This window comes from Setaria viridis, chromosome 9 (genome assembly GCF_005286985.2).
Source record: "Setaria viridis chromosome 9, Setaria_viridis_v4.0, whole genome shotgun sequence".
Lineage (NCBI taxonomy): Eukaryota > Viridiplantae > Streptophyta > Magnoliopsida > Poales > Poaceae > Setaria > Setaria viridis.
The window spans coordinates 50203835-50228004 of record NC_048271.2 but is presented as its reverse complement, the minus strand read 5'-3'; the positions used below and the strand labels follow the sequence as shown (position 1 = coordinate 50228004).

General features: G+C 46.6%; 4 protein-coding genes across 5 annotated transcripts; 3 read left to right on the top strand and 1 right to left on the bottom strand.

Moving 5' to 3' along the window:
* The first annotated feature begins 495 nt into the window (after positions 1-495).
* LOC117840350 (uncharacterized) lies at positions 496-6760 on the top strand. 2 transcript variants are annotated; one of them, XM_034720857.2, is made up of 11 exons: positions 496-847; positions 1190-1258; positions 1475-1570; positions 1988-2112; positions 2191-2386; positions 3102-3277; positions 4104-4233; positions 4440-4600; positions 5080-5147; positions 5239-5332; positions 6144-6760. In XM_034720857.2, the coding sequence occupies exons 1-11, from the start codon at positions 530-532 to the stop codon at positions 6364-6366; spliced, it is 1656 nt and encodes a 551-aa protein (XP_034576748.1). In that variant the 5' UTR covers positions 496-529; the 3' UTR covers positions 6367-6760. The 2 variants fall into 2 exon arrangements, with proteins under 2 accessions (XP_034576748.1, XP_034576749.1); XM_034720858.2 differs by having other exon boundaries at positions 1143-1258.
* Positions 6761-6868: 108 nt separating this feature from the next.
* LOC117840351 (uncharacterized) lies at positions 6869-9605 on the top strand. The gene is made up of 5 exons (XM_034720859.2): positions 6869-7140; positions 7223-7272; positions 7377-7482; positions 7582-7640; positions 8898-9605. Exons 1-5 carry the CDS (start codon positions 7006-7008, stop codon positions 8950-8952), a joined length of 405 nt encoding a protein of 134 aa, XP_034576750.1. The 5' UTR covers positions 6869-7005; the 3' UTR covers positions 8953-9605.
* A 210-nt stretch (positions 9606-9815) lies between these two features.
* LOC117840348 (wall-associated receptor kinase 4) lies at positions 9816-13259 on the bottom strand. The gene is made up of 3 exons (XM_034720854.2): positions 11823-13259; positions 11552-11710; positions 9816-11207 (listed from the first exon to the last, which is right to left on the bottom strand). The coding sequence occupies exons 1-3, from the start codon at positions 12745-12747 to the stop codon at positions 10099-10101; spliced, it is 2193 nt and encodes a 730-aa protein (XP_034576745.1). The 5' UTR covers positions 12748-13259; the 3' UTR covers positions 9816-10098.
* Positions 13260-15167: 1908 nt separating this feature from the next.
* LOC117840349 (probable inactive receptor kinase At3g02880) lies at positions 15168-18750 on the top strand. Its single transcript, XM_034720856.2, has 2 exons — positions 15168-16601; positions 17772-18750. The coding sequence occupies exons 1-2, from the start codon at positions 15200-15202 to the stop codon at positions 18395-18397; spliced, it is 2028 nt and encodes a 675-aa protein (XP_034576747.1). The 5' UTR covers positions 15168-15199; the 3' UTR covers positions 18398-18750.
* The last annotated feature ends 5420 nt before the right edge of the window (positions 18751-24170 follow it).

Here is a 24170-nt window from a genome sequence, read left to right as displayed (position 1 = left end):
ACTCAAAACTACAAAGTTGTAGATCTCGTCGAGAGCTACAATTTTCATATAAAAATTATTTTCATCCGAGCTCGTATGAAATAGTTATGACTTTTTTAAAGTCAGACCTAGTCACACTGGCGGGAGTGACGGGATAAGATTGTGTTGTCACGCTGGCGGGAGTGGCATGACAAGCTCACCACGTGGATTATGCATTGGCAGATCCCTTCCGTGTGCTCCGATGTGATCCCTTTCCGTGCACTCCGACGTGACACACCTTGTCACGCCATTGCATGTGGCGCGACATAGTGTTCTTGTCACGCCACGCAGACCGGCGCGGCCTAAAGGGCCAGACTGCGAATATTTGTTTGGGTGGGTTAGTTTTAAAATATTAGTTAAAAAATGGTTAAAATAAAAAAAATCCATTGTGGCATTGTAGTTCTTTGTAGAATTCGAAACAGTGCCCAAACCTTGGACACGAGTAGCTGTATTTTAGTTGGGAGGAGCCAACAGGCAACACCCAATTTCAAGTACTGTAGCGGAAGCCGAAATGTTCCCCACACGGCCGGCGGCGCGGTGGCCATCGTCCAGTCCCATGCCGGCCACCGCGCTCTTCCTCCCCGCAAACCCAAACCCGACGCCTAGTCCCGCCTACTCCCTCACCCCGCCGGCCTCCACCTCCGGCGAGCTCCACTTCCGGCTCCGCCTCCCCCGCCATGCCCGCTCTCGAACCTATCTCCCCGCCGCGTTCGGAAGAGGGTCGCCTGCGGTCGGGCGCAGAGAGAAGGACTACTACGCCACGCTGAATATCCGCCGGGATGCTACGCTGCAGGAGGTCAAGGCCGCCTACCGGACCCTCGCCCGCAAGGTTCTGCTCTCTTCCCCTTCCCCTCCTATCGCGTTAGACTGGGTTACGTTGCTTTAGTGTGCATAGTTCAGTTTAGGCTAGTGATGTCGATGCGACGAACTATAGTGGCGCTATGGATTTGAGCCGTCTGCATAACTCATCGATACCCAATGCGGGAAAGTATCATAAGATAAGTTTTTATACTATGAGTTTTTATTCAATCTACAAAATAAACTCCAATCGGTTACTATTTTGAGACATTATCAATCATCAGTGTTGGTATCTTAGATTTTTCACATATCTATAATTAATGCAGTAGCTACAGACCTTGAACATACTTCCTCGGTTTGCTCTCCGTTGCAGTATCATCCTGATATGAACAAGAGCCCTGGGGCAGAAGAAAAGTTCAAGGAGATCAGTGCTGCATATGAGGTATGTTCTGCCCTCTGGCTTCAGCTAAAGCCCTGAAGGATATTAGAACTAGAATATACTGAGCTCCATAAAAAAGATGCCAGTCAAACTTGTCAGACCTGGTTTCTCAACACTATCCTGGAGTCATAATGGAATTTAACTAGTTTACTTGGAATGATGTTTCATAATGTTGTCAGATTACCATCCTTTTGTTATTCATTCTATTATCTCCTTCAGATTTTATCAGATGAAGATAAAAGATCGTTCTATGATCGTTTTGGAGAAGAAGGGCTCAGTGGTGATTATGTTCATGGAGATACCGGCATGCATGGGGTACATGTTTTATTCAGCACAGGATTTTTTCCATTTTCATCAGTTCGATTCATATAGTTGAATAGGATCTATTTTCCATTAGATGGGCATCATCTTCCTTGAAGTTATTGTCCTGGAAATTACTGGTGAATTGTATTTTTTTATGTTCATCAATTCAATAAAATAGTAGTAAGAGTGATCCATTTTTTATGTTATCATGGCTGAGTTGTAAATTGGCATCCCACTTTATCCTCAACAAACTGTTTGATCAAACTCTGCTTCTACATTGGCATGTGATTTGCATTGGTTGAGAAAATTGGACATAACTATATAATATGATTCATGATGTTCCTAGTGCTGAAAATTGTTGCAGTCAATAAAGGAGTCGTAGTCCGAAAATTTGGGTGACTTGACCTTAAGCATATTTTTATCTTGCAGATTGATCCTTATGAACTCTTTAATGCATTCTTTGGTGGTTCTGATAAACTTTTTGGAGATAGGATGGGTCCTGGGGGATTCCATTACAGTGCGAAAGTAAACGACAACAGGGGACTTGATATTAGGTAAACGCTTTCAACTAAGCACCACACTGGAATATTAGATCATGAGTATCTGTTTACAACATCTTTTCTTCATTGCAGCTATGATCTCCCCATTTCTTTTGAAGAATCAATGCTTGGAGGCAAGCGTGAAATCAATATTTTCTGCCATGAAACGTGTGGCACTTGTCATGGGACTGGAGCTAAATCTAGCGATGGCATCATAGAATGCACTCGATGCAGAGGTCAAGGCAGGTTGATGAAAACTCAAAGGACACATTTTGGTATTGTTTCTCAGGTGAATTTGTTATGTCTACATGAGATATGTGTTGCCAGTGATTGTTTTGTATCCACCTTCACTTCTAATCTGACCAACATTCCTTAGTATCATGGATGCTAAATTTACTACTATCACCAGTCCAACCTATCTTCATAGAAAAAGTCCTACTGAGTTTTAATACTTTGTCCACTAATGTACGCATAAAACATTTGGGTTTTTGTCATGGAAATGGCATCAATGAAGTTACATCTATTTTTTTTATCATTTTTCTTATTTCTTTTTGCTAACACCATATGAGAAGTGCAAGCCAACAAAATCCAACTTGAGGCCTTGAGGGGCACACTAGTCGTTTCGCATGGTAAAAAAATGGCAAAAAGGTCAAAATTCAAATTTTCAAAAAGGAAAATCAAAGTGGTAAAACTAGATACTTTCCACTTTCTAAATAGTTTTACCAAATACAACCTGTGTGCCATTTTACGAAACGTGATCTTCTGGGGCTTATATCGTGGATTATCCTTTTACTAGCTATTAGCTAATAGACATCTTGCATGGAATGAATTTAAGAAATGTTTGATACCTTATCCTTCATTAGGGCCATACACATCACATAATGTAATTTTATCTTTGTTACTAACTTACTGTTTCCTCAGTATCCTCCATTTTTGCATAATTTTATTTCCTGAACTTCAACATGATATAGTTTATGCAAATCCTATATTGTTGCATGCTGTAGATATCTTCATGCTTAAACTGTGGTGGCAGTGGGAAGGTAATTTCTGAACATTGCACAGAATGTCACGGTTCACGCAAAGTCCAAGTTGAACGCAATATCAAAGTAGACATACCTGGAGGTATTGATGATGGCTCCACCATTCGAGTTAGAGGAGGAGGTAGTGTTGATAAGCAAAGGCAAGCAATGGAAACTATTATATAACCATTTAGAGTAACCCGTCATTTATATAGTTTATTGTATGCTTGATTTGAGCATAACTTGTTCATTGCAGTCCCTACTGGAATCTTGACAAGTTGACAAGGTGCTGAATTAGTTTTATAGGTTAAACTGAGTAATACCACCTAGCTGAAATGTTTACCATTTCATTTGTTACTGAAAACACTATTTGACCACACTAAGTGGTTGTTTGGATGATATGCATTTCACTGTGAGTTCTAGTAAAATTAGTTTTAGTTTGTTAGTCAATTAGGATCCTGACTAAAGTGGATTTATTTATTCCTTGTTCAATTTTATGAACAACAATGCGGATGAATTTTCATAAAACTTATTATTTGACTTTTAGTAAGACGTGAAATTATCATCCACATTTGATCCTAATCTAAACAAACAGAGTTCGATTATTAGGTTAGTCTCAATAGGGAGTTTCATGAGAGTTTCATGGCATTAAATTCAATGCTACATCAGCAAAATTGCTGACTCGTCAAGACAATTAATAGAAGGAGTTTCATCAGATGAGAGAGGAGTTTCATCCCCATGACACTCATCTGGCACAGTTACCTAGTTCTCAGTCTAGGTAACTGTGCAATGAAACTGTGCACTGAGACTGGCCTTAGCTGTAAAGTTGATTTAGTGAAAGCCGATTTTTCTAAAACTATCAAACCAAACAATCATTAAATCTCATTTAAATAGGCGCCCAGCAGAATTGCATGGCAACGATTTAAGATCCACCTAACAGAAATAGATGCAACTGTTTCATGTTATGCATTTCTATCTTATTGGCAGGGGTGCAAGTGGTGACCTGTATGTTTTCATTCGCGTTCATGAAAAACAAGGCATCCACAGAGATGGTCTTAATTTGTACTCAGACGTCTCAGTTGATTATACTGATGCAATTTTAGGAACTACAGTGAAGGTTAGCTGTTAAGGTCAAAGGCCCCATTCATATTATGCCTTGCTTACCAATATCATGTGTTCTCAAAATAAACTGATACAAACTTGACTCATGTTTGATAGACTCAAGTTTATTTTATTTAAATTCATAGTGTTGGTAATACTCTTATTTGATTCTGTCAAACCTCCCACTTCAGCTTAACAAAGAAATGAAATTTGTTATTTCAGGTTGAGACAATAGAAGGATTGAAGGATCTTCATATTCCTTCTGGCACTCAGCCAGGAGATAACTTAAAATTTTCTCAACTGGGAGTTCCGGACATTAAAAGACCTAATGTCAGAGGAGATCACTACTTCGCGATAAAGGTGAAGATTCCGAAGAATATCAGGTTTGAGTTGCCAGCACTGTCTAACAGCATACGGAAGAATTTTGTGTTTGCACTCTATACCCTGACAAGTTTGATGTCTTCTCCAACTTCAGCTATTTGCAGAACTGTCTCACTGTCTCATATAACTTCCAGGAGTTACTAAAAAACTAGCCAATTTACCAAAATATACATAACTGATTGCATTAGTGCAGGGTTCAGCAGCCAACGACAGTCACCTGCCATAGTACTTGTTATTTCATCTGACCTGTCCTTTCATCCCTCCATGTTTTGTGGTTGGTTAGCAATACAGCTGTAGCCTGTAAACCAGCTGTGCATAGTTTTTTTGAAAAGTTGCTGTGCATAGTTATCCCTCTGGTATGGGCATCAGAAATCGAGTCTACCAGAAGCATGTCTTGCTAGTGGGTCTTGGTGTTAGCATCCCAGTTACTACTTGTACTGATTTGACTTTTGATGTATATCGCTGCTTTTGATTTCTACAGTGACCAGGAGCGTTTGCTCGTTGAAGAGCTTGCTGCACTAAATAAAGCTCAGAATAAACCCATTTCAGGTGAAGTTTCATCTTTTATCCCCCCTGTGTTACTGTAGTTTATGGGTGGACCTCCTGAGCCCTTCTGGTGCCTATTCTTTGGTTTATTCAGGAACTACAAACGTAGGAAATTTTCAAGACAGAAACCATCATCCATCTGCAAGGAGGAAAAGATCATTCTGGGTGGGCATCTGGAATCTGTTCAGGTAGACATAATTTCTCATCAGTTTTTCTTGCCATGAAATGTAGCCCGCTTTATTATTGGAAAAAGTCTATTTTAGTCCCCTCACCTATTTACTTTGTCCACTTAACCCCCTAAGCAAAATTTAGGCTCACTTTACTCCCCCAAACTATTTCATTTGGTCCAATCTACCCCTAATTAGATTTCTCTTTTTTGTTTCTTCGCGTACAAATTGAATTTTAATTTCAGATTCTGACAGTTGACTTATAACATGATGCTCCATGTTAAAAAAATATATTAGAATTTTTTCATGATTATTTTTCGTACAGTTTTGTATATCTAAGATCAATTTAGTATTAAATATTCCTAACCTATGAAAATAATCATGAAAAATTCTTAGTATACAACATAAGGCATCATGTTTTGTATATGCTCACAAAATTTGAACTCAAAATTCAACTCATACACGAAGAAACAAAAAAGAGAAATCTAATTAGGGGGTAGATTGGACCAAATGAAATAGTTCAGTGGAGTAAAGTGAGCCAAAACTTTGTTCAGGGGGTTAAGCGGACAAAGTGGATATGTGAAGGGAGTAAAATGGACTTTTTCCTTTATTATTATATCTAGTGCTTGACGAAAAGGACATAGACTTAGCGTCTAACCTAAAATCTTTCATTGCTTGTGTTGAAAATTTGGTATTCAATGGCAAGGACTAAAATCTTTCTATTATTTATGCAGTTTGCATACCTGGCTTAATCTACATTCCTCTGATTCTGTAAAACTTGAATGCGTTTTGATAAAGCTATTTAACAATTCCATTCATCATACCATTCTAGGGAAGATAAAGGGGATCAGAGATTTGCTTCCATCAGTGCACAACCTATTATTCCAGGATGGACTTCTTGCCGAGGGGCTGATCCTGCTGTTCCGTTGCTGTTAAAAGGATTCCTCATGATAACAGCATTCTTAATTGTGATCAGCAGAACCAGTAAACTCAGGTTTATTCAGAACCGTGATGATTGTCTGATTCAAGCCAAAGTAACTGCAGAGCCAGTGTGAATTGCAGTCTGGTTATCGTAATTTTGTCGAGCAAACCTGCGGGGGAAAGAATCCATCCCGGCTTTGTTTCTAGTGGTTTGTGTCCCAGAGTTAACAGTAATAGGCTAACAGGAGTGGCATAAAATGATATAAACTGCTTGTCATTAGTCATTTTAGTGATTATTATATTATGCCATAACATGTAGAAGAAACACGTGGCAGTTTGACGAAAGCAAAGAGGAAAGGTATGGAGAAACATGACTGGACAAAATGTACATTGTTCCAGCTTGTCCGCACAAATTTGTGTAATGTTTCAGCCTGGAATGCAGCGTGCATTTGTGCGTTAAACAAAGTATCCAAATTTCTCATGAAAATTTCCAGCACTGAATTTGTGCTCGGAACAGATTCTGACGCAGCCTAACTTTTGCGATGGCTATTGGTATCTTTTACGTGATCACAATTCGCACATTCTCATAAATATCAGTACAGTAAACTGCCAGTTCCTGAAATGGCAACGGCAGCTATTCATACAATCAGATTTCAAATCGCTCAGAGATGTAACAATTCAGATGCGTTGACAACATCACAACGTCCGCAGGCGCAGGCAGGCAGCATCACAACATCCCCGCTCCTGCCAGCGGACCGGATCCACCCTGAGCCATGTCTTCCCGGTCGCCGAAGCATCCGCCCCACCGGAGTCTACGGCGATTCCCCTCCGCCTGCTGTCTCCTAGTCCTCACCCTCGCTCTCCTCTTCGCCTCCGCCGCAGCCAAGTCTTCACGGCGCCCCATCTCCGTACGTCTCCCCGCCTGACCCTGTCATCTCTCCGCCTCTTCCTGTACCCTTCTCATCGCGTTTGCCGAGCTCCGTGGTGCAGGACAACGAGATACGGCAGAAGAAGGAGGCCTGCTACACGGACGTCGAGAAGTACGTGTTACGATGACGCGCTCTGTGCTGTTTTCTGTTTGGTGGAACGCATCTGACGCGATGTTTCTGTGTTCTAACGGTTGTCTCTCTGGGCTGCGCCTCAGCGGGCTCTGGGGGTGGGTGTGCAGGTCCTCGCCAACGGAGAAGGAGAACTGCGTGCTGCGCTGCCTCTCCCCGGAGTGCTACGACCTCATCTACGGCGGCGACCCGGTGAGTGGTGGCGTGTGGAATTGTGGATGTGCTGTTTTCGTGTCTGCTGTTTGTAATGGGTGCTTTGGTTGCTGATTTTTGCCTGGGTTTGTTGTGCAGCTTGAGGAAGGGGAACTGGATTATGTCCGGAGCCAGGAGTACAAGTACTGCATGCACAAGTAAGAATAATTGAGACATCTGAATACATTCGTTGTGTTCTTGGGTGTTGAATTGGGTCTGTGTTGTGTTGAACTGTTGAAGTATGGCATTGTGGGTTCAAGTGTAAAATGAAAGGAATGATAGTGATACTCCATCTCCCGTGATTGGTTAGCTTTCTAAACATAACTAAAACTGCCTGACAAGGAACAGCATTAAATTATTGAGATATTGGGAAGAAGGTAGAAAGGATTCAGACTTTTCAGAAGGGTTCACTCCTTATACGAGTGTGTGTTTGAACAGTCTTCATGCAACAATTTCTTATAACTTTCTGTACATCTCATGACTGCTGTGAGCAAATTAAACTACAAGGTTGATTATACATATGCCTACTTAATTATGTTTACTGCATTCTGCCTGTAACTATAGGGTATGAAGGGGCTAAATAGCTGTGGAAATAGGTGAGCGTAGCAGTTGGATTTAGTGTTTGTTCAATGTTATTCCTACCAAGCAAACCGTTATGTTAGTGTGCCCACTCATCATCTCAGTTACACAACCTCCATGGACTTCAGACTGCAGAAGAATAAAGGTTCAGTCCTTCTGATGCCCACTCAGCTATAACTAGGATTACAGTCTAGATACTGAGGTGCTGCTGTGTTTAGTTTGGTTATCAACCACCACCTTGATACATCCTAGTGCTGGTAGCCTGACTGATCTAATGATTATCAAGTCCAGACTATGTTATTTTCCAATCTTTCGAATGTCTGAGAAAAATCACATTGATCATGACCAAATGATCCTCACAGTTCTCTGTATCGTTGAGGTTTTAGCTTTCCAAATAAGCCAATTATTAGTATTTACATCTAGTGGATTTTTGACATTGTAGAAGATCACTTTGTTCAACATGGCCCTATCTTTCTTATTTTTCTTACTTAGGAAGTAGTACTGTGTAAAAGCTCATGGAAAAGGAAACAGAAATCACTTTATTTCTAGAAAAACATGCCATTAAAAGGATAGTCTTCTAAGAGAGAGGCTTATTTGCATAATGCATTCACATTTGAGATTTTTATTATTCATTCTGCTGTGTTCTTGCACTCTAGTTTTGCGCATCCTTTTGAAAACTCTAATCTTGGACTCATAAGATATCTAAGTTCTGATCGTTATTATCATTGTGTGGATTTCCTTTTCTGTTCAACTTTAGTCTCTCTGGCCTTGAAATTGATTACCTGATCATGATCTCTCACACCCACATTGGTTATTGGATTTGTTTTTCTTTTCAGATCATCCCTTGGAGAAAGCTTGGATGGCGTGAAGGGGTCCTTCAGCTATTCGTGAAGGAAACAAGAAGAAAAAGGTGCTGTTGGTAAACTTTATTTTGTACTCTTGAACAGATATGCATATATATATATATATATATATATATATATATATATATATATATATATATATATATATATATATATATGTACTACTTTGTTTAGACCTTGAACCCAACATATATACTGGCTTTTGCCATTTGCTGAATATTGTGAGCAACTTACCAAACATACCGGTAGGTCTATGTTTTAGGCTAGGGTTAGTTTTGGAGCTAGGATTGCTACCCAGTGCTGAGTGGTGGTGACGACAACGCCACTGCCTGGCTGAGGGCTTGTGAGCAGGCGGTGGATGGCAGTGGCACTGGTGTTAGGGGTGAGGTGAATAGCAAAAGCAACATGGCGAGGTGGTTATTGCGCTGTTAGTCGAAGCGGTCAGTAGCTGTGGAGTGGACAGTCACGCTGTTCCTGGTGGCATCAGGAGCTGTGGTGAGCAGTGATGGGACAGGGTGGCCGTCAGGAGCATATGAATTCTGATAAGAAAAAGGAAGGTGGTGGACTAAGGATGTAGAGGAGGTGTCCGCCACACTCCCTGTATCTTTGTAATCCGCTATCTGACCACTAGGCAGTCCTGGAAGTCCAGGAAGTGTGGCAATCTCCATTCTGGCACTAGTACCTTCTTTTCCGGCTGTGCAAGCTGCTAGTGCGCAAAGCTTGCCCATCTTGTTGCTGCACAAATCATCTCTGAACATGCCCCGACCACCCACCGTGCACCTCTCCACCAGTCGGTCAGCCAGCTGACTGGCTGGCTGGTGGTTGGTTAAACCCTCGATCTATTCACGTCTTACCTAATCTGTCCTTCGATTTGAGGCATGGCGAGATGCATTCACCAAAGAAAGGCAAGGTTATAATTTGAATTCCATAATATTGTACCTTTAGATGCTCTAGGAAAATCTCAGACATGCAAACTTAAAGTACAACTCAAACATTCGATTACATTGTTGGGGTTTCTTAAAATAGCATTAACACTAACAACACCAACCGAGTAGATTTGTAAAGGCAAAACCTTACGCCTAAGAACCAGGGGCCAGGTGCTGGCCATCGGGAGACCTTATTTCGCACTCATTAACTGATAACAGAAACCACTGATAGGACATACAATTCCATTTCACTTCAGCAGAGGAGAGTACCCAGGAGTTTCAGCACCGGTAGCATTCATGGTTAAGATAACACGAGGGCTTTCCAGAGAAATCTCATCAGCAACTTGATCACCCTGCGTTTGCTTCCACTCCCTTCTCACCAGCTGAAGGTGCTCTGCCACTTGCTTCATGGTGGGCCTGTCATCCATATCCTCTTTGAGGCAGGCAACTGCAATGCCGCCAACTTTCTGAAGAAATTCAATATCCTCAGGGGACATGATCTCTTCATCAAACAACTTCCGTGTTTTATCCTCCGAGCCATATGATTTGAAGAAGTTTATGATGAGACTGTTATTTCCATCGTACCTTGGTTTCTTTCTAGTAATGAGCTCTAGAAGGACAACTCCGAAACTGTAGACATCACTCTTCTCGTCTAGGCGGCCAGTCTTCATGTACACAGGATCTATGTAATTCATATCCCCTATAACAAGTATGGTATGTTTTTTCTCTATGGAAAGTAACCTTGATGTCCCAAAATCAGATACCTTTGGCATGAAGTTCTCATCAAGAAGTATGTTGCCTGATTTCACATCTCCGTGGAGGATTTTTTGAGTGGCAGATGAATGCATGTAGGAAAGAGCTTCAGCTGACTCCACAGCAATGTCCAGCCGTGTCCCTAATGGGAGAGAAGCTTTTGTATTATCCTTAGCTCCGTGAAGAACATCATACAGGCTTCCTTTTGGTGCGAACTCATAGACCAACATAGGAACATCCACCTCTAAGCAACATCCTAAGAGTCTGACGACATTTCTGTGACTGATTCGAGACTGGATGATCACTTCGTTTGCAAATTCCTTCTTTCTTGCCTCATCAACAGAAATAGAGCGCTTCACGGCAACTTGTTGCTTATTGTCTACGATTCCCATATATACCTCACCAAAGCCACCTTTTCCAAGGACAATACTATAATTTTTGGTGATTTGGTTCAGCTCCTCCTTAGTGAAGATCTTGATGTTATTGATATTTTCCAACATCGGGCCACCATTTCTCTTGAAGAACTCTCTAAGCTTTCTTCTATGATGCGCCATAACCATTAAGATTACTAAGATAATAATAAATGAGATTCCACATACAACACCTGTAAAAAAAATGGTATAGTGAATTCAAGCCTAGGATTCTTGAACTTGATCAAAAGATAAATCCATAAATATGTTCCATCAGTGCTTGTTATCTTTGTGGATATATGTGTGCCCAGGTATAATTTTCTTCACCTCTAGATATTAGGCAATACAAGTGTCATAAATGGGTTGTCGCCATTATAATTTGAACCAAGTAGTAATTATGCAGTAGAAAACAGAAACTCAGAGGATAATTTGCCAAAAGAAGGCAGTTTAGGAAGAAAACTTTCCTTTGCTGAACTTCAGTGATATCGTATATGAAAAATCTATTTTTGAAGACGTGCTAAAAACGTTAAAATGGTACCTATAGTGAGCAGGGCTGAACGAGGGAGATTGGGTTCGCACGTGTCTTTGAGTGGATTTCCGTGGCTGCCGCGTTTGCATTTGCATTCGTAAGAACCTACCGTGTTACGGCAAACCCCGTGACATGGATACTTCTCCGGATATAAGCACTCATCGACATCTGCACACAGAACACATAAGTAAAAATATGGTTAGTTTTCTTGTACATATAGTGCTCCCAGTTTTAGTCTTGTTTTTTTTTAAGAACAGTTTGTCTTGTTCGCTGCTGTTACCTGTGCATCCACCGACGATGTAGGCGTTGCCCTCGTAGCCACGGGAGCAGCTGCATGTATGCCCAGGGCCATTCGCTGCATTGGTGCAGTTACTATGTTGGCTCTTACACTCGTAGTATGAACTCTTCTTCATGGCGTCGGAACATGTGAACGCCGATGACCCGTTCGGCCTGATCGCCCAGTCGAGCCACACAGGCATCGTCCGGTTCCTGTCCATCTTAAGGTCAGCGCGGCGGAACGTGTAGCTGTTCCTGGCTACAAGGAAGCCGTAGCTGCATGAGCTGAACTCATAGATGATCTGGCGGACGGCCAAGGACTGCTCGTCGTCGTCATCCACGCCGACGGAGTTGTCGGTGAGGTTCGGCGAGATGTCCACCCTGCAGCAGCCAACCCCGGCACAGCGGCCGTCCTTGGCGCTCTCCACGCTGGTGCAGTAGGACACGCAGCCCGTGTAGTACTCGTAGTCGTAGCCGCCGGCGTTGCTGTTGTCCATCCGGCTTTGGATGTACGCCGTGACATCGCAGCCGACGACGAAGAGCTGGTTGTGAGCGTCCGAGATGCGGTACACGCCCTGTGGGTTGAAGGAGACAGGGGCTTCTGAAGAGCTCTGCTTGCCGGACCTGTCGTAGCATGTCCAGGCAATCGGCAGCTCCAGCAGAACCCCGCTCGTCGCGAGGGACAGGTTCAGCACCTTGTAGCCGGTGCCGGAGAGGAATGGCGTGCTGCCGTTGCACGCGATCTCGAACCCCACGCGAGAGCACCTGGCGCCAATGCCGAAAGGGTAGGGGATGTTGACGCCGCCGCAAGTAGCCTGGCAGCCCGGCAGTGCCTGGCCGTCGGCAACATCAACGGCCGGGGCCGAGGTAAGGGTGATGATGAGCAGCAGCGCCGCCGCTAAGGGCGACGCCATTCTCGTGGCTACCATGCTACTCAGCTTCCGTTCACGCTAGTTCTGACCAAGTTTGCTTGCTATCCTTTCATGGGGCCTCCGGGGCATAAATAGGTGCAACTGCTGGGTAGTGATTGGTGATGTTCTTGGATGGCATCATGGTCTGGCCGTCCGTTGCTTGATATATGTCTAAAGCAAGTTTACTTTTAAATTAATCTTCTCCACCTTAACTAAGTTCTCTTGGGAAGCAGAGGTATATGCTAGTGGTCTAGTGTCGATACCGTTTAGCATCAGCGAGTTGAAATTGGAAGGAGTTGTTGGTTGAAACTTCAGCATGTGATGTCAAACCTCCAAAGAAACATTGTTCGGACCATGTAGTTCCAAAGGAAGATCTCACTGCTCCAATGCGTACGCATTGAACTGCTGGTCCAACATCAGAATAGAAATGCAGCCAACGAATAGCCTCTCCCACGCCGCAAAGGGTTGTGAGAGTTATTAAGCTGAATTTTGTGTTCGGTAAGTAACTTTTGTAAACCAATATGGCTTCTTTTGCCAGACGAATTTGCAGTGTTCCATAAAAGTATATCTGATGTACCGATGACTGAACTTGTAGATGCTCTCGCGTGAGATCTCCGAAAAACTGAGAAACAAGCCAAAAAAATTTGTAAGTGCCAGTTGAATAAGCTGTTAGCAATAGTGTAACTATCTCGGAATCTTAAAATTTACCAAACATGGAATGGGCATCGCATCAAATCCAGGTAATTGGTGGAATGGTTGGAGAAAAACATAGTATTTGACCAGAACCAAATTGCCAGGCTGAACAACTCTTCGGTGTTCATTGCCAGTGCTCTTTTTTTTTTCTTTCAAAATCATATAACATGTTGCCATTATTCACTCGCAATATCGTTTTCGTTGCGTTCTCATCCATGCCGAGGATTGATCAATCGGCATTATTTTTGGATGGTTTCGGTGGATCTTATCGTGGTTCCCATGATCTCATTCTCATCGCAATCACTGGCCCATACCTATTCCTTAGTCGCTAAAGTAGGCCTCCTTGTCATTGTTAGGTTTAGTTCTAGAACATTGACCTCTCCGTGCAAAACCATGTACTTTTTTTTTTGTGGATGTGCAAAACCATGTACTTACCCCTGCTTCAGCATGTATTCTGTGCCGGATACTTATTCTCTCTAACTGAAAAAATTTCTTCTGCGCGGCATCAACCGAATGTCCCAATTGATACGTGCCGTCTCCCTCCCTCAGCCTATCGGGCCAAGAAGTACAGTTTTGATAAGCAGATGCGCAGGTCTTGATGGGCCACAATTGTTCGATGGGCTTCTATGTCCCGTTTGACTCCATGAAAGCATCAACCGGCCTGTTTGACTTTGTTATGGACCCAAACACTTCAGCAGGCTTGAGCACGATCGCGCGTGATGCTTTTCCAAAAGCCCATTGCCTAGTTGCCCCTCGCCTGCTTTCGTGTCCACCTGGTGTCCTGGTTCCTCCCGTCTCCAGCTCAATTCAGCGTGCCAAACTGAAAAACTGGCAGGAATTGATTCTTTTTTCAGTGTTTTCGTTCTCATGGCAGCCTGGTGGTGGAATTGGAAAAACAGTCTACATTCTCACTGATTTCCCTAAAAAAACTCGCTGATTTCAAAACGTACGGGTTTGGACTCGCTGGTGATCGTTACTTCGTTAGTGACCGTTTTAAGTTCACTATCGTGCTTCTGTCGGTTGCATTGCGATCGTTAGTATGCACGGTCGAAAAAATGGTACTCGTGTAGTTCGTTGGAGGAACTCGTCAATAAATACGCATGAAATGGATACCATTCCGTTGCCGGACAGCATGACACGCTGCCTGAATTTTACTTCCCATTGGCGATTTCTTACTGCCAAATGCAGTTCGCAAATACTCCTCAGAGTAATACGGTATAAACTGACAGATTGGCAGGATTAGCAGGGTAAACAATCTGAAGACTTTTAAATCCCTCGCAAAAAAAAGAAGACTTTTGAATGTCCCGGTGGCAGCAGCTCAACTTATCTACTGGAGTAACACATGGTTTTCAAAACTGAAATCATGAGAGAATTTACAATTGCCTCTGTCCGGGCGGTCCCACATCCAGCCTTAAAAGACAGAACACCTGCCAAGTTGCCCTTTTTCCTCCCGGAGCAAGATGGAAAGAGGGGAAAGGAGGAATTCTCCAACCAGGCTCCAGTAAGAGCCACCCTGCAGCAGCTATCATTAAAGCAATCAGGCCAGGCATTAAGCCAATCAACCCTCCCAATCCCACCCTTATACTATCAGCTCGCCCAGCTCCCAAATCTTCCATTATAATCCAAGATTCCCTCCTCACTCTATTTCTACTACTGCTAGTACTCCCCCCACAAGCAGCCCCCCTCCATGATAGTGCTCCCTCTGAGCTAAGGCTCTCCCACCAACCACCCACTCCCCCCCCCCCCCCCCCCCCCCCCCCCCCACTGCCCGCCGGCGATGGCCGCAATGCCGCCGCCGGCCGTGGGCTTGGCCGTCCTGGTGCTCTTCGCCGCCGTCCTGCCGGCCATCCTCGCGGATGACCTCAACTCCGACGCGCAGGCCCTGCAGGCGCTGCGCTCGGCGGTGGGGCGCTCTGCTCTGCCGTCGTGGAACAGCACCACGCCCACGTGCCAGTGGCAGGGCGTGACGTGCGAGAACGGCCGCGTCGTCGAGCTCCGCCTCCCCGGCGCCGGGCTCATGGGCAGCCTCCCGTCGGGCGCGCTCGGCAACCTCTCCGCGCTTCGCACGCTCTCCCTCCGCTACAACGCGCTCACGGGGCCCGTTCCCGACGACCTCTCCAGCCTGTCCGAGCTCCGGGCGATCTACCTCCAGCACAACGGCTTCTCCGGCGAGGTCCCGGCGTCGCTGTTCGGGCTCAAGAACCTCGTGAGGCTGGACATCGCGGACAACAAGTTCACCGGCGAGATCTCGCCGGACTTCAACAAGCTGATCCGGCTCGGGACGCTGTACCTCGACGGGAACAGCTTCACCGGCGAGATCCCCAAGCTGGACCTGCCCGCATTGGAGCAGTTCAACGTGTCGTACAACCAGCTCAACGGGTCCATCCCCACCAAGCTCCGGAAGATGCCGAAAGACGCCTTCCTCGGCAACACCGGCCTCTGCGGGGGCCCGCTCGGCCTCTGCCCCGGCGAGACCGCGCCCACGCCGGCCGGATCACCGGAGGCCCAGCCAGGTGCCGGCGGTGCCGCCGACATCGGTGGCGGCAAGAAGAAGAAGCTCTCCGGCGGCGCCATCGCCGGCATTGCCATCGGGTGCGTGTTCGGCGTGCTCCTCTTGCTCGCCCTGCTTTTCTTCCTCTGCCGAAAGAGGTCCAGCGCTGCCCGGCCTGCGGCGGCAGTGGAGAAGGGTCGCGACATCGGCATGGAGCCGCTGGATGTCGAGCCCAAGGGACAGAACGGCTCAGCAGCCGGCGCAGGCGGCCACAACGGTGCTGCGGCGGCAGTGGCAGTGCCAGCCGCCGCCGCCGCCGCCGGTGCCGCGGCGGCGGCCAAGGCCGGCGGCGGGTCGACCGGGTCCAAGAAGCTCATCTTCTTCGGCCCCATGGCGGCGGCCCCGCCTTTCGACCTGGAGGACCTGCTCCGCGCGTCGGCGGAGGTGCTGGGCAAGGGCGCGTTCGGGACGGCGTACAAGGCGGTGATGGAGAACGGGTCGGCCGTGGCGGTGAAGCGGCTCAAGGACGTGGACCTCCCGGAGCCGGAGTTCCGGGAGCGCATCGCGGCCATCGGCGCGGTGCAGCACGAGCTGGTGGTGCCCCTCCGCGCCTACTACTTCAGCAAGGACGAGAAGCTCCTCGTCTACGACTACATGTCCATGGGCAGCCTCTCCGCCCTGCTGCACGGTAACAGTCGTTCCCCTCCACCATTTTTACCGCTCCTTCCTGACGAGTTCGTTACCCCCCGTACTGTCGGTGGGTGGGTTGGGTCGATCATTTCGCCGGGCACAGCCTGGCAATATTCCGTGACAGGTAAAGCAAAGAAAAAAGAAAGAAAGGAGCTCCACGCGCTCGTCCTGCTCGGCACGAGCCAGAGCAAGTCAGCCAGCGCGGTTTCTGAAAGCCAAACCGACGGCCTGGTCGGAGTCGCCGAGCAGAGCCGCCGCTGGCGTCGCGAGGATGGTTGCGGATTCGCTAGGTGCGGCGTCCCTTTCGCCGGATCCACGCCGTTTTAATTTGGCCGCAGCGGTTGGTCCGCATCTGTGGCGGCCCTCCATCAATTCGCTGGAACCGGAACCTACTCTCTGCCCCATCCATCTCCGATCCGGTCGGTGTCCCCTTCCCCCTCGTGGCGACTGAGCCCCGGGCCCCGGGATGCCCGCTTCGATTCCGCCATGGAAGGTTGCCGGCCATGGCGGTGAAGTGGTTGCCGCGAACGAACTGATGATTCGTTGCAGCAGCATTGGCAGCTAGCCACAAACTGAGCTGGCTCCGATCTAATCTAGTTTAACGCCCGCCGGCACGACGTGCCAGCCACGACTGGTCCCGGTGGTGCCCGAGCTGGCGAGCTCCCTCCTTGGCTTGCCTGCTGGCAGATCGTTTGAACACTTCTGTAGACTGTACTGGGTTAGTTGTATACGCAGAGTTCTGCCCTGAACCCGTAGCATCAGTAGATTCGTGGTGGCAGTAAGTTTGAGGGCAAGTTGCGCATGTGAGCCGGCGCCCCGAGTTGTAGGCCGGGTAGGGTAGTTTGCCTGGTCCATGTGACATTTAGTTGCCTCCACAGTTCGTCTTCCTCGGGATTCCTCTCCCTCCCTTCTCGCGCCAATTATTAGCCTCGCGCGTAGTACCAGTACGGGTTAAAGAATCATTCAAAAAGTCCGGACCGCCGGCTAGATGGCGCGTGAGGCGTGAGACCCAAGCAATCGTGCTGTGCCTGTACGTGCCGACGCTGCCCGGCAGTAATTGGCATCGGCCGTGAATTGTGAGCTTGTGATTATTATGTCAACAGCTGACATTCCTGTCCTCATCCTTGTAATGACGTGGTTGCGGATCTCGTGGCTTGGTGTGTCGCAGGGAACCGGGCCTCCGGGCGGACGCCGCTGGACTGGGAGACGCGGTCGGCGATCGCGCTCGCGGCGGCGCGCGGCGTGGCGCACATCCACTCCACGGGACCCACGGCGTCGCACGGCAACATCAAGTCCTCCAACGTCCTGCTCACCAAGAACTACGAGGCGCGGGTGTCGGACCACGGCCTGCCCACGCTCGTCGGGCCTTCCTTCTCGCCGACGAGGGTCTCCGGCTACCGCGCGCCGGAGGTCACCGACATCCGCCGGGTGTCCCAGAAGGCCGACGTGTACAGCTTCGGCGTGCTCCTGCTGGAGCTGCTCACGGGGAAGGCGCCCACGCACGCCGTCGTCAACGAGGAGGGCCTCGACCTGCCGCGGTGGGTGCAGTCCGTCGTGCGGGAGGAGTGGACGGCCGAGGTGTTCGACCAGGAGCTCCTCAGGTACCAGAACGTCGAGGAGGAGATGGTGCAGCTCCTACAGCTCGCCATCGACTGCTCCGCGCAGCACCCCGACAGGAGGCCGACCATGGCCGAGGTCGCCACGCGGATCGACGAGATCCGGCGCTCCAGCCTCGGCGACCGGCAGGCGGGCGACAGCGCCGGCGACGGCGAGGGCGACGAGCCGTCACTATAACCGGCGTAGCAGCTGCTCCTGATCGACCATACTTGTCAGTCTCAGTGAATGGAAAGTTGGAAATTGCTTAGTTCTTTGCATGGATATTGCTCCCCCCAGGCTACTTTTAATTCACCAGCAACTTGTGCATGTTTTTTTCTTCTTTTTCTTCTTTCTTCTTCTTCTTCACCTTTTTTTTTTGGCCTTTCTCTCACGGGCTTTGATTCTATTCTATAGCACATGTCACTGTACTCTTTGATTCTTGAAAAGCAACATTTGATGATGCCCTGGCTGTATCTAAGACGAACACCGTTGCCAGCTGTACTGTATTGTCTGCAATTCAAAAATGAATACGCGCGAAATGATTCATGTTAGCTCGGCTTTCGTTGCCAAGCCTTGCCAGTTGCTTCACATCGACCTCTCTTATCGTGGTTGTTAGAGGGAGGTAATGGTTGTTGGCCTGGCCCATTCTCTAGCGTAATTAACCTAGCTCCTTTTTCCGGCCGAGTAGATTTCTGCCTGCCGATGAAAGCTCTGCTAATGGCGTCGTGTTCGTAGCCTGTGAAGTCTAGCTGGTTTTAGTAGGTCGGAAAGAAGAAGGGAGCGTGATCTTTATCTACGAGTGTTGTTGAAGTAAAACGACAGAAAGAGACCTGAGATTGTGTAGAGTTGTGTTCATCTGCGGTTAGCTGTGAAAATGACAGGATTCAGCAGTGTGCCACAACAGCACAGCATGTTGCAAATTTCTGATTCGTGGCGCATTCAGTGTACTGCTACCTACAACAGCATGGAGACTTAGAGAGCATTCAAAAATATAGAAAGATTTGAATGCCATCATCAATGGATACAATATAGTACTCCAGGTAGGTACCAGTGATTTCGTATACTGTCAGCAGCACTCAGCAGATGCGTTGTACAGGAGCTAATCTTATTCTGGAATTTGAAACAAACTTCATCATGGACAGTGCAAACTGACAATCTGAATCGTCTGATGATAGGTGTAGAACGAGATGATTGGCATTGGCATCACTCAATCATATGATGCGTCGCTCAACCAACAAAAAACAATACGTAACTGCTAGTTTGAGTTGGTGGAAGCTAAATAGGAAAGTATTTAAATACGTAACCGAACGAGAGAGTAACCGAACGAGAGAATGTGGCTTGGGTTACGCAACGCGTGTGCTATTCACGTTCCTTTTCGCGTAACCAACCGCGTGACTTGTGACGCAGCGAGCAGCCAAGCCAAGTTGGTGTAACCTTTTTGCTGTTTGCGTGTAATCTTTTGACAATTGTCATTAAAGGTGATAAACACACAGTCAATGATTTAATCCTAAGTTAACTAGGCAGTTACTACTGCCAATTAGTGGGGCGATTTTTTAGCACAAGATTGTCACCTTCTCAGTAAAGAGTCCTGGAGTGTCCAGGAATACACACGCGAGACACCCACGAATTCTTTCTCTTCTCCCTTTTTTCCATCCGGTGAAGTGTGCTGTAGTACTGAGCTACTGGATCTCGTCGTCTCTTCTCCTTGGCATGCACCGAGGAGAAGGGTGAGCGGTATCTCTGAGCCATTGCCGTCGTGAAGCCTGCACGAGGGGCGGCAATAAGGTTTCTGGGCAGCGCAACTGCACGACCACACGAATCGATCGACTACGTTCTGCGCTACCACATCGACGATCTGCACTGCAGCGAGTAACCCTGCAGCGAGTCTACACGAGGATGGAGTGCTTGATCTAGTAAGTTCATAGATTGGATCTGTTACAGTTTGAGTTACATCATGTGCAGGAAGGTTACAGTTTGAGTTACATCATGTGCAGGAAGGTTACGTGCTTAAAAATTTTGGTTACATCTACTTTGCTTATACTGCTATTACACACTGTTTACATAAGTATGTTAAGGATTATGTCTATTAGCAGTAGCATTGAGTTACATAATATCCCTTGTGTTTATATCTGGTAGAGCTCCGGTAACCGATTAACAGATATCTTGCTGTTCTGATTTCTGAAGGTCCACACTTGATATGGTCCTTGTATTTTACTTCTGAATTTTTTTTCCGAATTTTTTCAGCGATGTCTCTTAGCCGACACCTCGAGTGAATGAACTGGACCAGCGTGCTGTCCTATGTCAAACCAGCTGGCGTACTCGATGCTGGCTTCAATTCGCTTGCCTCATCGACACACGCAATTAATACAAAAAAATGCTAATGACAATTAACCAGCATTCAGTACTGCCAACACCCCCCATGACGGGTTGTACGGTCAAGAGAAGCTGGTAAGTGATTCACTCCTTTTCTGAAACTTTTCCAAACGCCATTTTTCGTTCGTGTGGTTTCCTGGAACAGCCCAGCGAGAAGAACTTGGTGGCTGGAGTGGACAGTGTGAGCTGCTCAGCGGCCTGCTCTGTCGGCTGGCCAGTGGCGCGGCGTGACCCAGGCTTACAGCCTGAAAGCTCTGCCTTTTGGCCATAGCCACCAACTGGACGCCCATCGCTCGTCAGATGCCCCCTGTCCTGGGATTAGTTAATCGGAATCTCAACTAGTGCTTGTCCCGTTGCTGTTATTCGCTTGATCCCTTCTCAATGTGTTAAGTTTAACTTAGTCTCCTCCATGATTGTACGAGTTATCCATTACATGTAGAGTTTTCTGTGGAGGATCCACCTAGAGGCTAGAGAATACTATTCCTTCCCATCAAAAAAATAAATTATTTTATGATTTATATCGGTCGGACGTTTTCTTTTAGTTTTGTCCATGGAAGTATAAAGATGCGTACAATTCGATATGATTTTTTTTCTGTTTCAAATAACATACTTTTATTAGATATGGGTCAATGTGACACCTTGAGAGAGCAAGTTGATGTGCACAAGCACAGCACATTATAATAAGGGTTAGATTGCGTATTTATCTTCAGTGCTGTAGTGCTTACAATTACAAGATCCAAATTGTCTACCAAAGTTCCATTTAGGCCATCCTTGAATGAAAACAGGCTCAAGTTTGGAAATGTCTGCTGATCAACCAGACCTACGCGCTATGCCAGTCCCTGGCTGGCTGTCCTGATGAATTGCTCACCTAATGTTGACCTTCACCTCTGATAATGGCGTTGGGTGAGGGGGGAAAGGTCCAAATCATTTTGCTTTCCTTCCTGCTGTTTGTACCTAAGCACCTCATTCCTCTTGCTAACTTCTGTTCCTTGGCAATTGGCTCTCTGCTACTTGCTTCTTGACAGTAGCACTGCACACTACTAGAGCACATGATCTTTGTGCATCTGGTTCGAGAGAGCTGTGGTCCTGTGGAGTTCTTGTTTGCTTCATATGATGGTGGAGTATAATATAATATGGCAATCGGTTGGCTAGGATTGCGATTAGATATATTGCTACAGGTCAAGGAGTAGGGTGGAAGTGATCTGGCTAGTTTAAGTATTTTATTGTTAACTTAATAATGCTTGCAAATTGCAGCTAGTCGTTGGTTCGATTTTTTTTCAGCATGGATGTTTGGAACAGGAGGATCGGAGCGTGATTTCGGGCGCACAATACTTTGTGATGGGGGATATAGGGAGCACCTGGAAAATATGCATGTGAAGGGGAGAGTTGACTGTTCACATCAAGCCGTTGCATACCTGTGCGGTGGGCTATTGTTTGGGACAATAGGAAAAACTAACGGATAGCTTGTAGAACATGGAGGGTCTAATTTTTAGACACAGTTTAAGTGTAGCCGTGGGAACGTTACGTGACTTGTACGAACCTAGGCACTTGCTTGAGATAGCTCCAATTTTCTGCTTAAAATTAGAGCTCTTTTATGGTGTCTTGTACTAGGTTATACTAGTGTTAGAAAAAGACTAGTATAAAAGCATCCGAGGACTCAAATTAATTGTATACTACCAAAAATTTCATTGGGGATATAGATGGTATAAGGGTATTACGAGGGAAATAATTTTAGATAGTTTTTTAATTAGATCTCCGTTTCATTTGAAAACTGGAATTACACTCATTTCATTTGGAAATTGGAATCACCTCCTCCAGTCACCTTTCTTCCTCTCGCGAGACTGCCGGTGGCGCGGGCCGCCGTGCCATCAAGAGGATGGCGAGCGGCGATGTGCGGGCCCACTGGAACGGCCGGGAGGGCGGGGAAATGGCGGTGGCAGCCTGCAATGCCCGTGTTGTTCACGCCGCCGTCCCCACGGCCGGTCAACTGCATCGCGCCGCCGTCCCCGCCGCCGGCCAACGGCATCACGCCACCGTCCCCGCTGCCGGCCAACGGCGCGCCGCAAACGCCGCCGCAGGAAGCGCAGGCGTCTGCGTCCGACACGCCGTGGCGCCGCAAGTCCGGATTGATCATGCGGGACTGTCGCCGTCGGCGGCGAGGTCGACGCCTAGGAGGTTCTTTGAATCAGCCCTTAACCGCCGCCGTCGCTGGCACATAAAGGCCCTTCCAATTTGATGATAATCGAGTCCAAGAATTGTTAATTCTTGCTTGTCTCTAGAACATATCATCAACGTTTTATCGTTCGGTCGTCGATATGATTGTCGTTCGACAGTTATCACCTTGAAAACTCTAGTCGTTAAGCTGTGCAATTGCAATCTGATGTCCTGGAGAAAAGAAATGAACCACTGTGGACTGTTCTTTATTCAAGGAAGGATCTGCATGCCGAGCGCTACGTGCTCCCGTAGTCCCATTGCCCCAGTTGCTGGCAGCCTTGCCGAACTGCTCAACCTTTTGCCTCCATGGCGTGTGAGATGAGTTGGGACAGCCAAGTGCAGTTGCCGCCTTGCAGGGGTGTAATTCGGCAGCAAATTGCCATTGATGCAATTAGATCAGCAATCGTATTTTGGTACCCAATACTATTACACTTACACTAAACCTCTGATTCCTTGATATGATTTCATTTGCGTGACCACTTACACTGGATCGAGTACAACCAGTTTGTTTCATTATTGCTGGGAGTGTATATCAAATCAAACCAGCAAAACAAACGTCAATGGATATCAAGTACAAGAGAAGTGAGTATTCAAGTTTCAAGATCGCTCACAATTTCATTCAAAGTATCGAACAATTATTTAGAGGAATGTCGACAGATGCACAGATCCCTTCTGAGATCAATTGAACCAAAAACACAAGGGACTCAGCCATCACTTTCACGACCAACGTTTATTGGTGGGCAAAAAGATTAAGACTCCATTGAAAGTGTGCATACATTCATCAACCCAAAAAAGCTGCCAATCAGCTTGTCTAACTATGTTCATGCAAGCGCCGGGGCGGGAGTGCAACCAGTGGCAACTTCAGGTGTCTTCTGTACAGAGCTGTACTTCTTTGTGAGGAACGATTCATTTAATATAACTACATGCTAATTACTAAATTACACATACAAATAAACTGGCTAGTAGTATAATGTACCGTAAAAGAGCTCAAAAGGTTGTGCACTTAAATCCGTATCTGCACTCCAAGAGCGTCTGTATAAATAATAAATCCCACGTAGTGAGTTACTACGGTCTCAAGAAAAAAAGAAGTAGCACCATCACTAACTCGTGTGGTCCATTCTCGCAACATTTCAGATAGTTGACTTGCTGATGGTGGCTGTCAGACGAGTACTACATCTTTGTGCTGCTAACTGAAATGTGCTTGTCAAACTGGTAAGCGTCGTCAAGTACAGGCATCTCTCTACTCTGCATTACTTGATCGAGCAGGAAAGGAAAATGCGTCGCCTAATAACGAAAGCGAGGCATGTCCAAACCCATAGTGAAGTAGTGGTGATCTTGTAGTAATTTGGACTCGAGGTTAGCACTCGCAACCGCAACCTGCGAA

Bases quoted from the DNA above. Each gene is read 5' to 3' on its own strand.
- LOC117840350 (XM_034720857.2), top strand. From the start codon at position 530: ATGTTCCCCACACGGCCGGCGGCGCGGTGGCCATCGTCCAGTCCCATG. The intron at 2,387-3,101 runs GTGAATTTGTTA...TGCATGCTGTAG, and splicing joins ATTTTGGTATTGTTTCTCAG to ATATCTTCATGCTTAAACTG. The intron at 4,601-5,079 runs GTTTGAGTTGCC...TGATTTCTACAG, and splicing joins AAGATTCCGAAGAATATCAG to TGACCAGGAGCGTTTGCTCG.
- LOC117840351 (XM_034720859.2), top strand. From the start codon at position 7,006: ATGTCTTCCCGGTCGCCGAAGCATCCGCCCCACCGGAGTCTACGGCGA. The intron at 7,141-7,222 runs GTACGTCTCCCC...TCCGTGGTGCAG, and splicing joins CTTCACGGCGCCCCATCTCC to GACAACGAGATACGGCAGAA. The intron at 7,273-7,376 runs GTACGTGTTACG...GCTGCGCCTCAG, and splicing joins TGCTACACGGACGTCGAGAA to CGGGCTCTGGGGGTGGGTGT.
- LOC117840348 (XM_034720854.2), bottom strand. From the start codon at position 12,747: ATGGTAGCCACGAGAATGGCGTCGCCCTTAGCGGCGGCGCTGCTGCTC. The intron at 11,711-11,822 runs GTAACAGCAGCG...TTCTGTGTGCAG, and splicing joins CATCGTCGGTGGATGCACAG to ATGTCGATGAGTGCTTATAT. The intron at 11,208-11,551 runs GTACCATTTTAA...TTTTTTTTACAG, and splicing joins TTCAGCCCTGCTCACTATAG to GTGTTGTATGTGGAATCTCA.
- LOC117840349 (XM_034720856.2), top strand. From the start codon at position 15,200: ATGGCCGCAATGCCGCCGCCGGCCGTGGGCTTGGCCGTCCTGGTGCTC. The intron at 16,602-17,771 runs GTAACAGTCGTT...GGTGTGTCGCAG, and splicing joins CCTCTCCGCCCTGCTGCACG to GGAACCGGGCCTCCGGGCGG.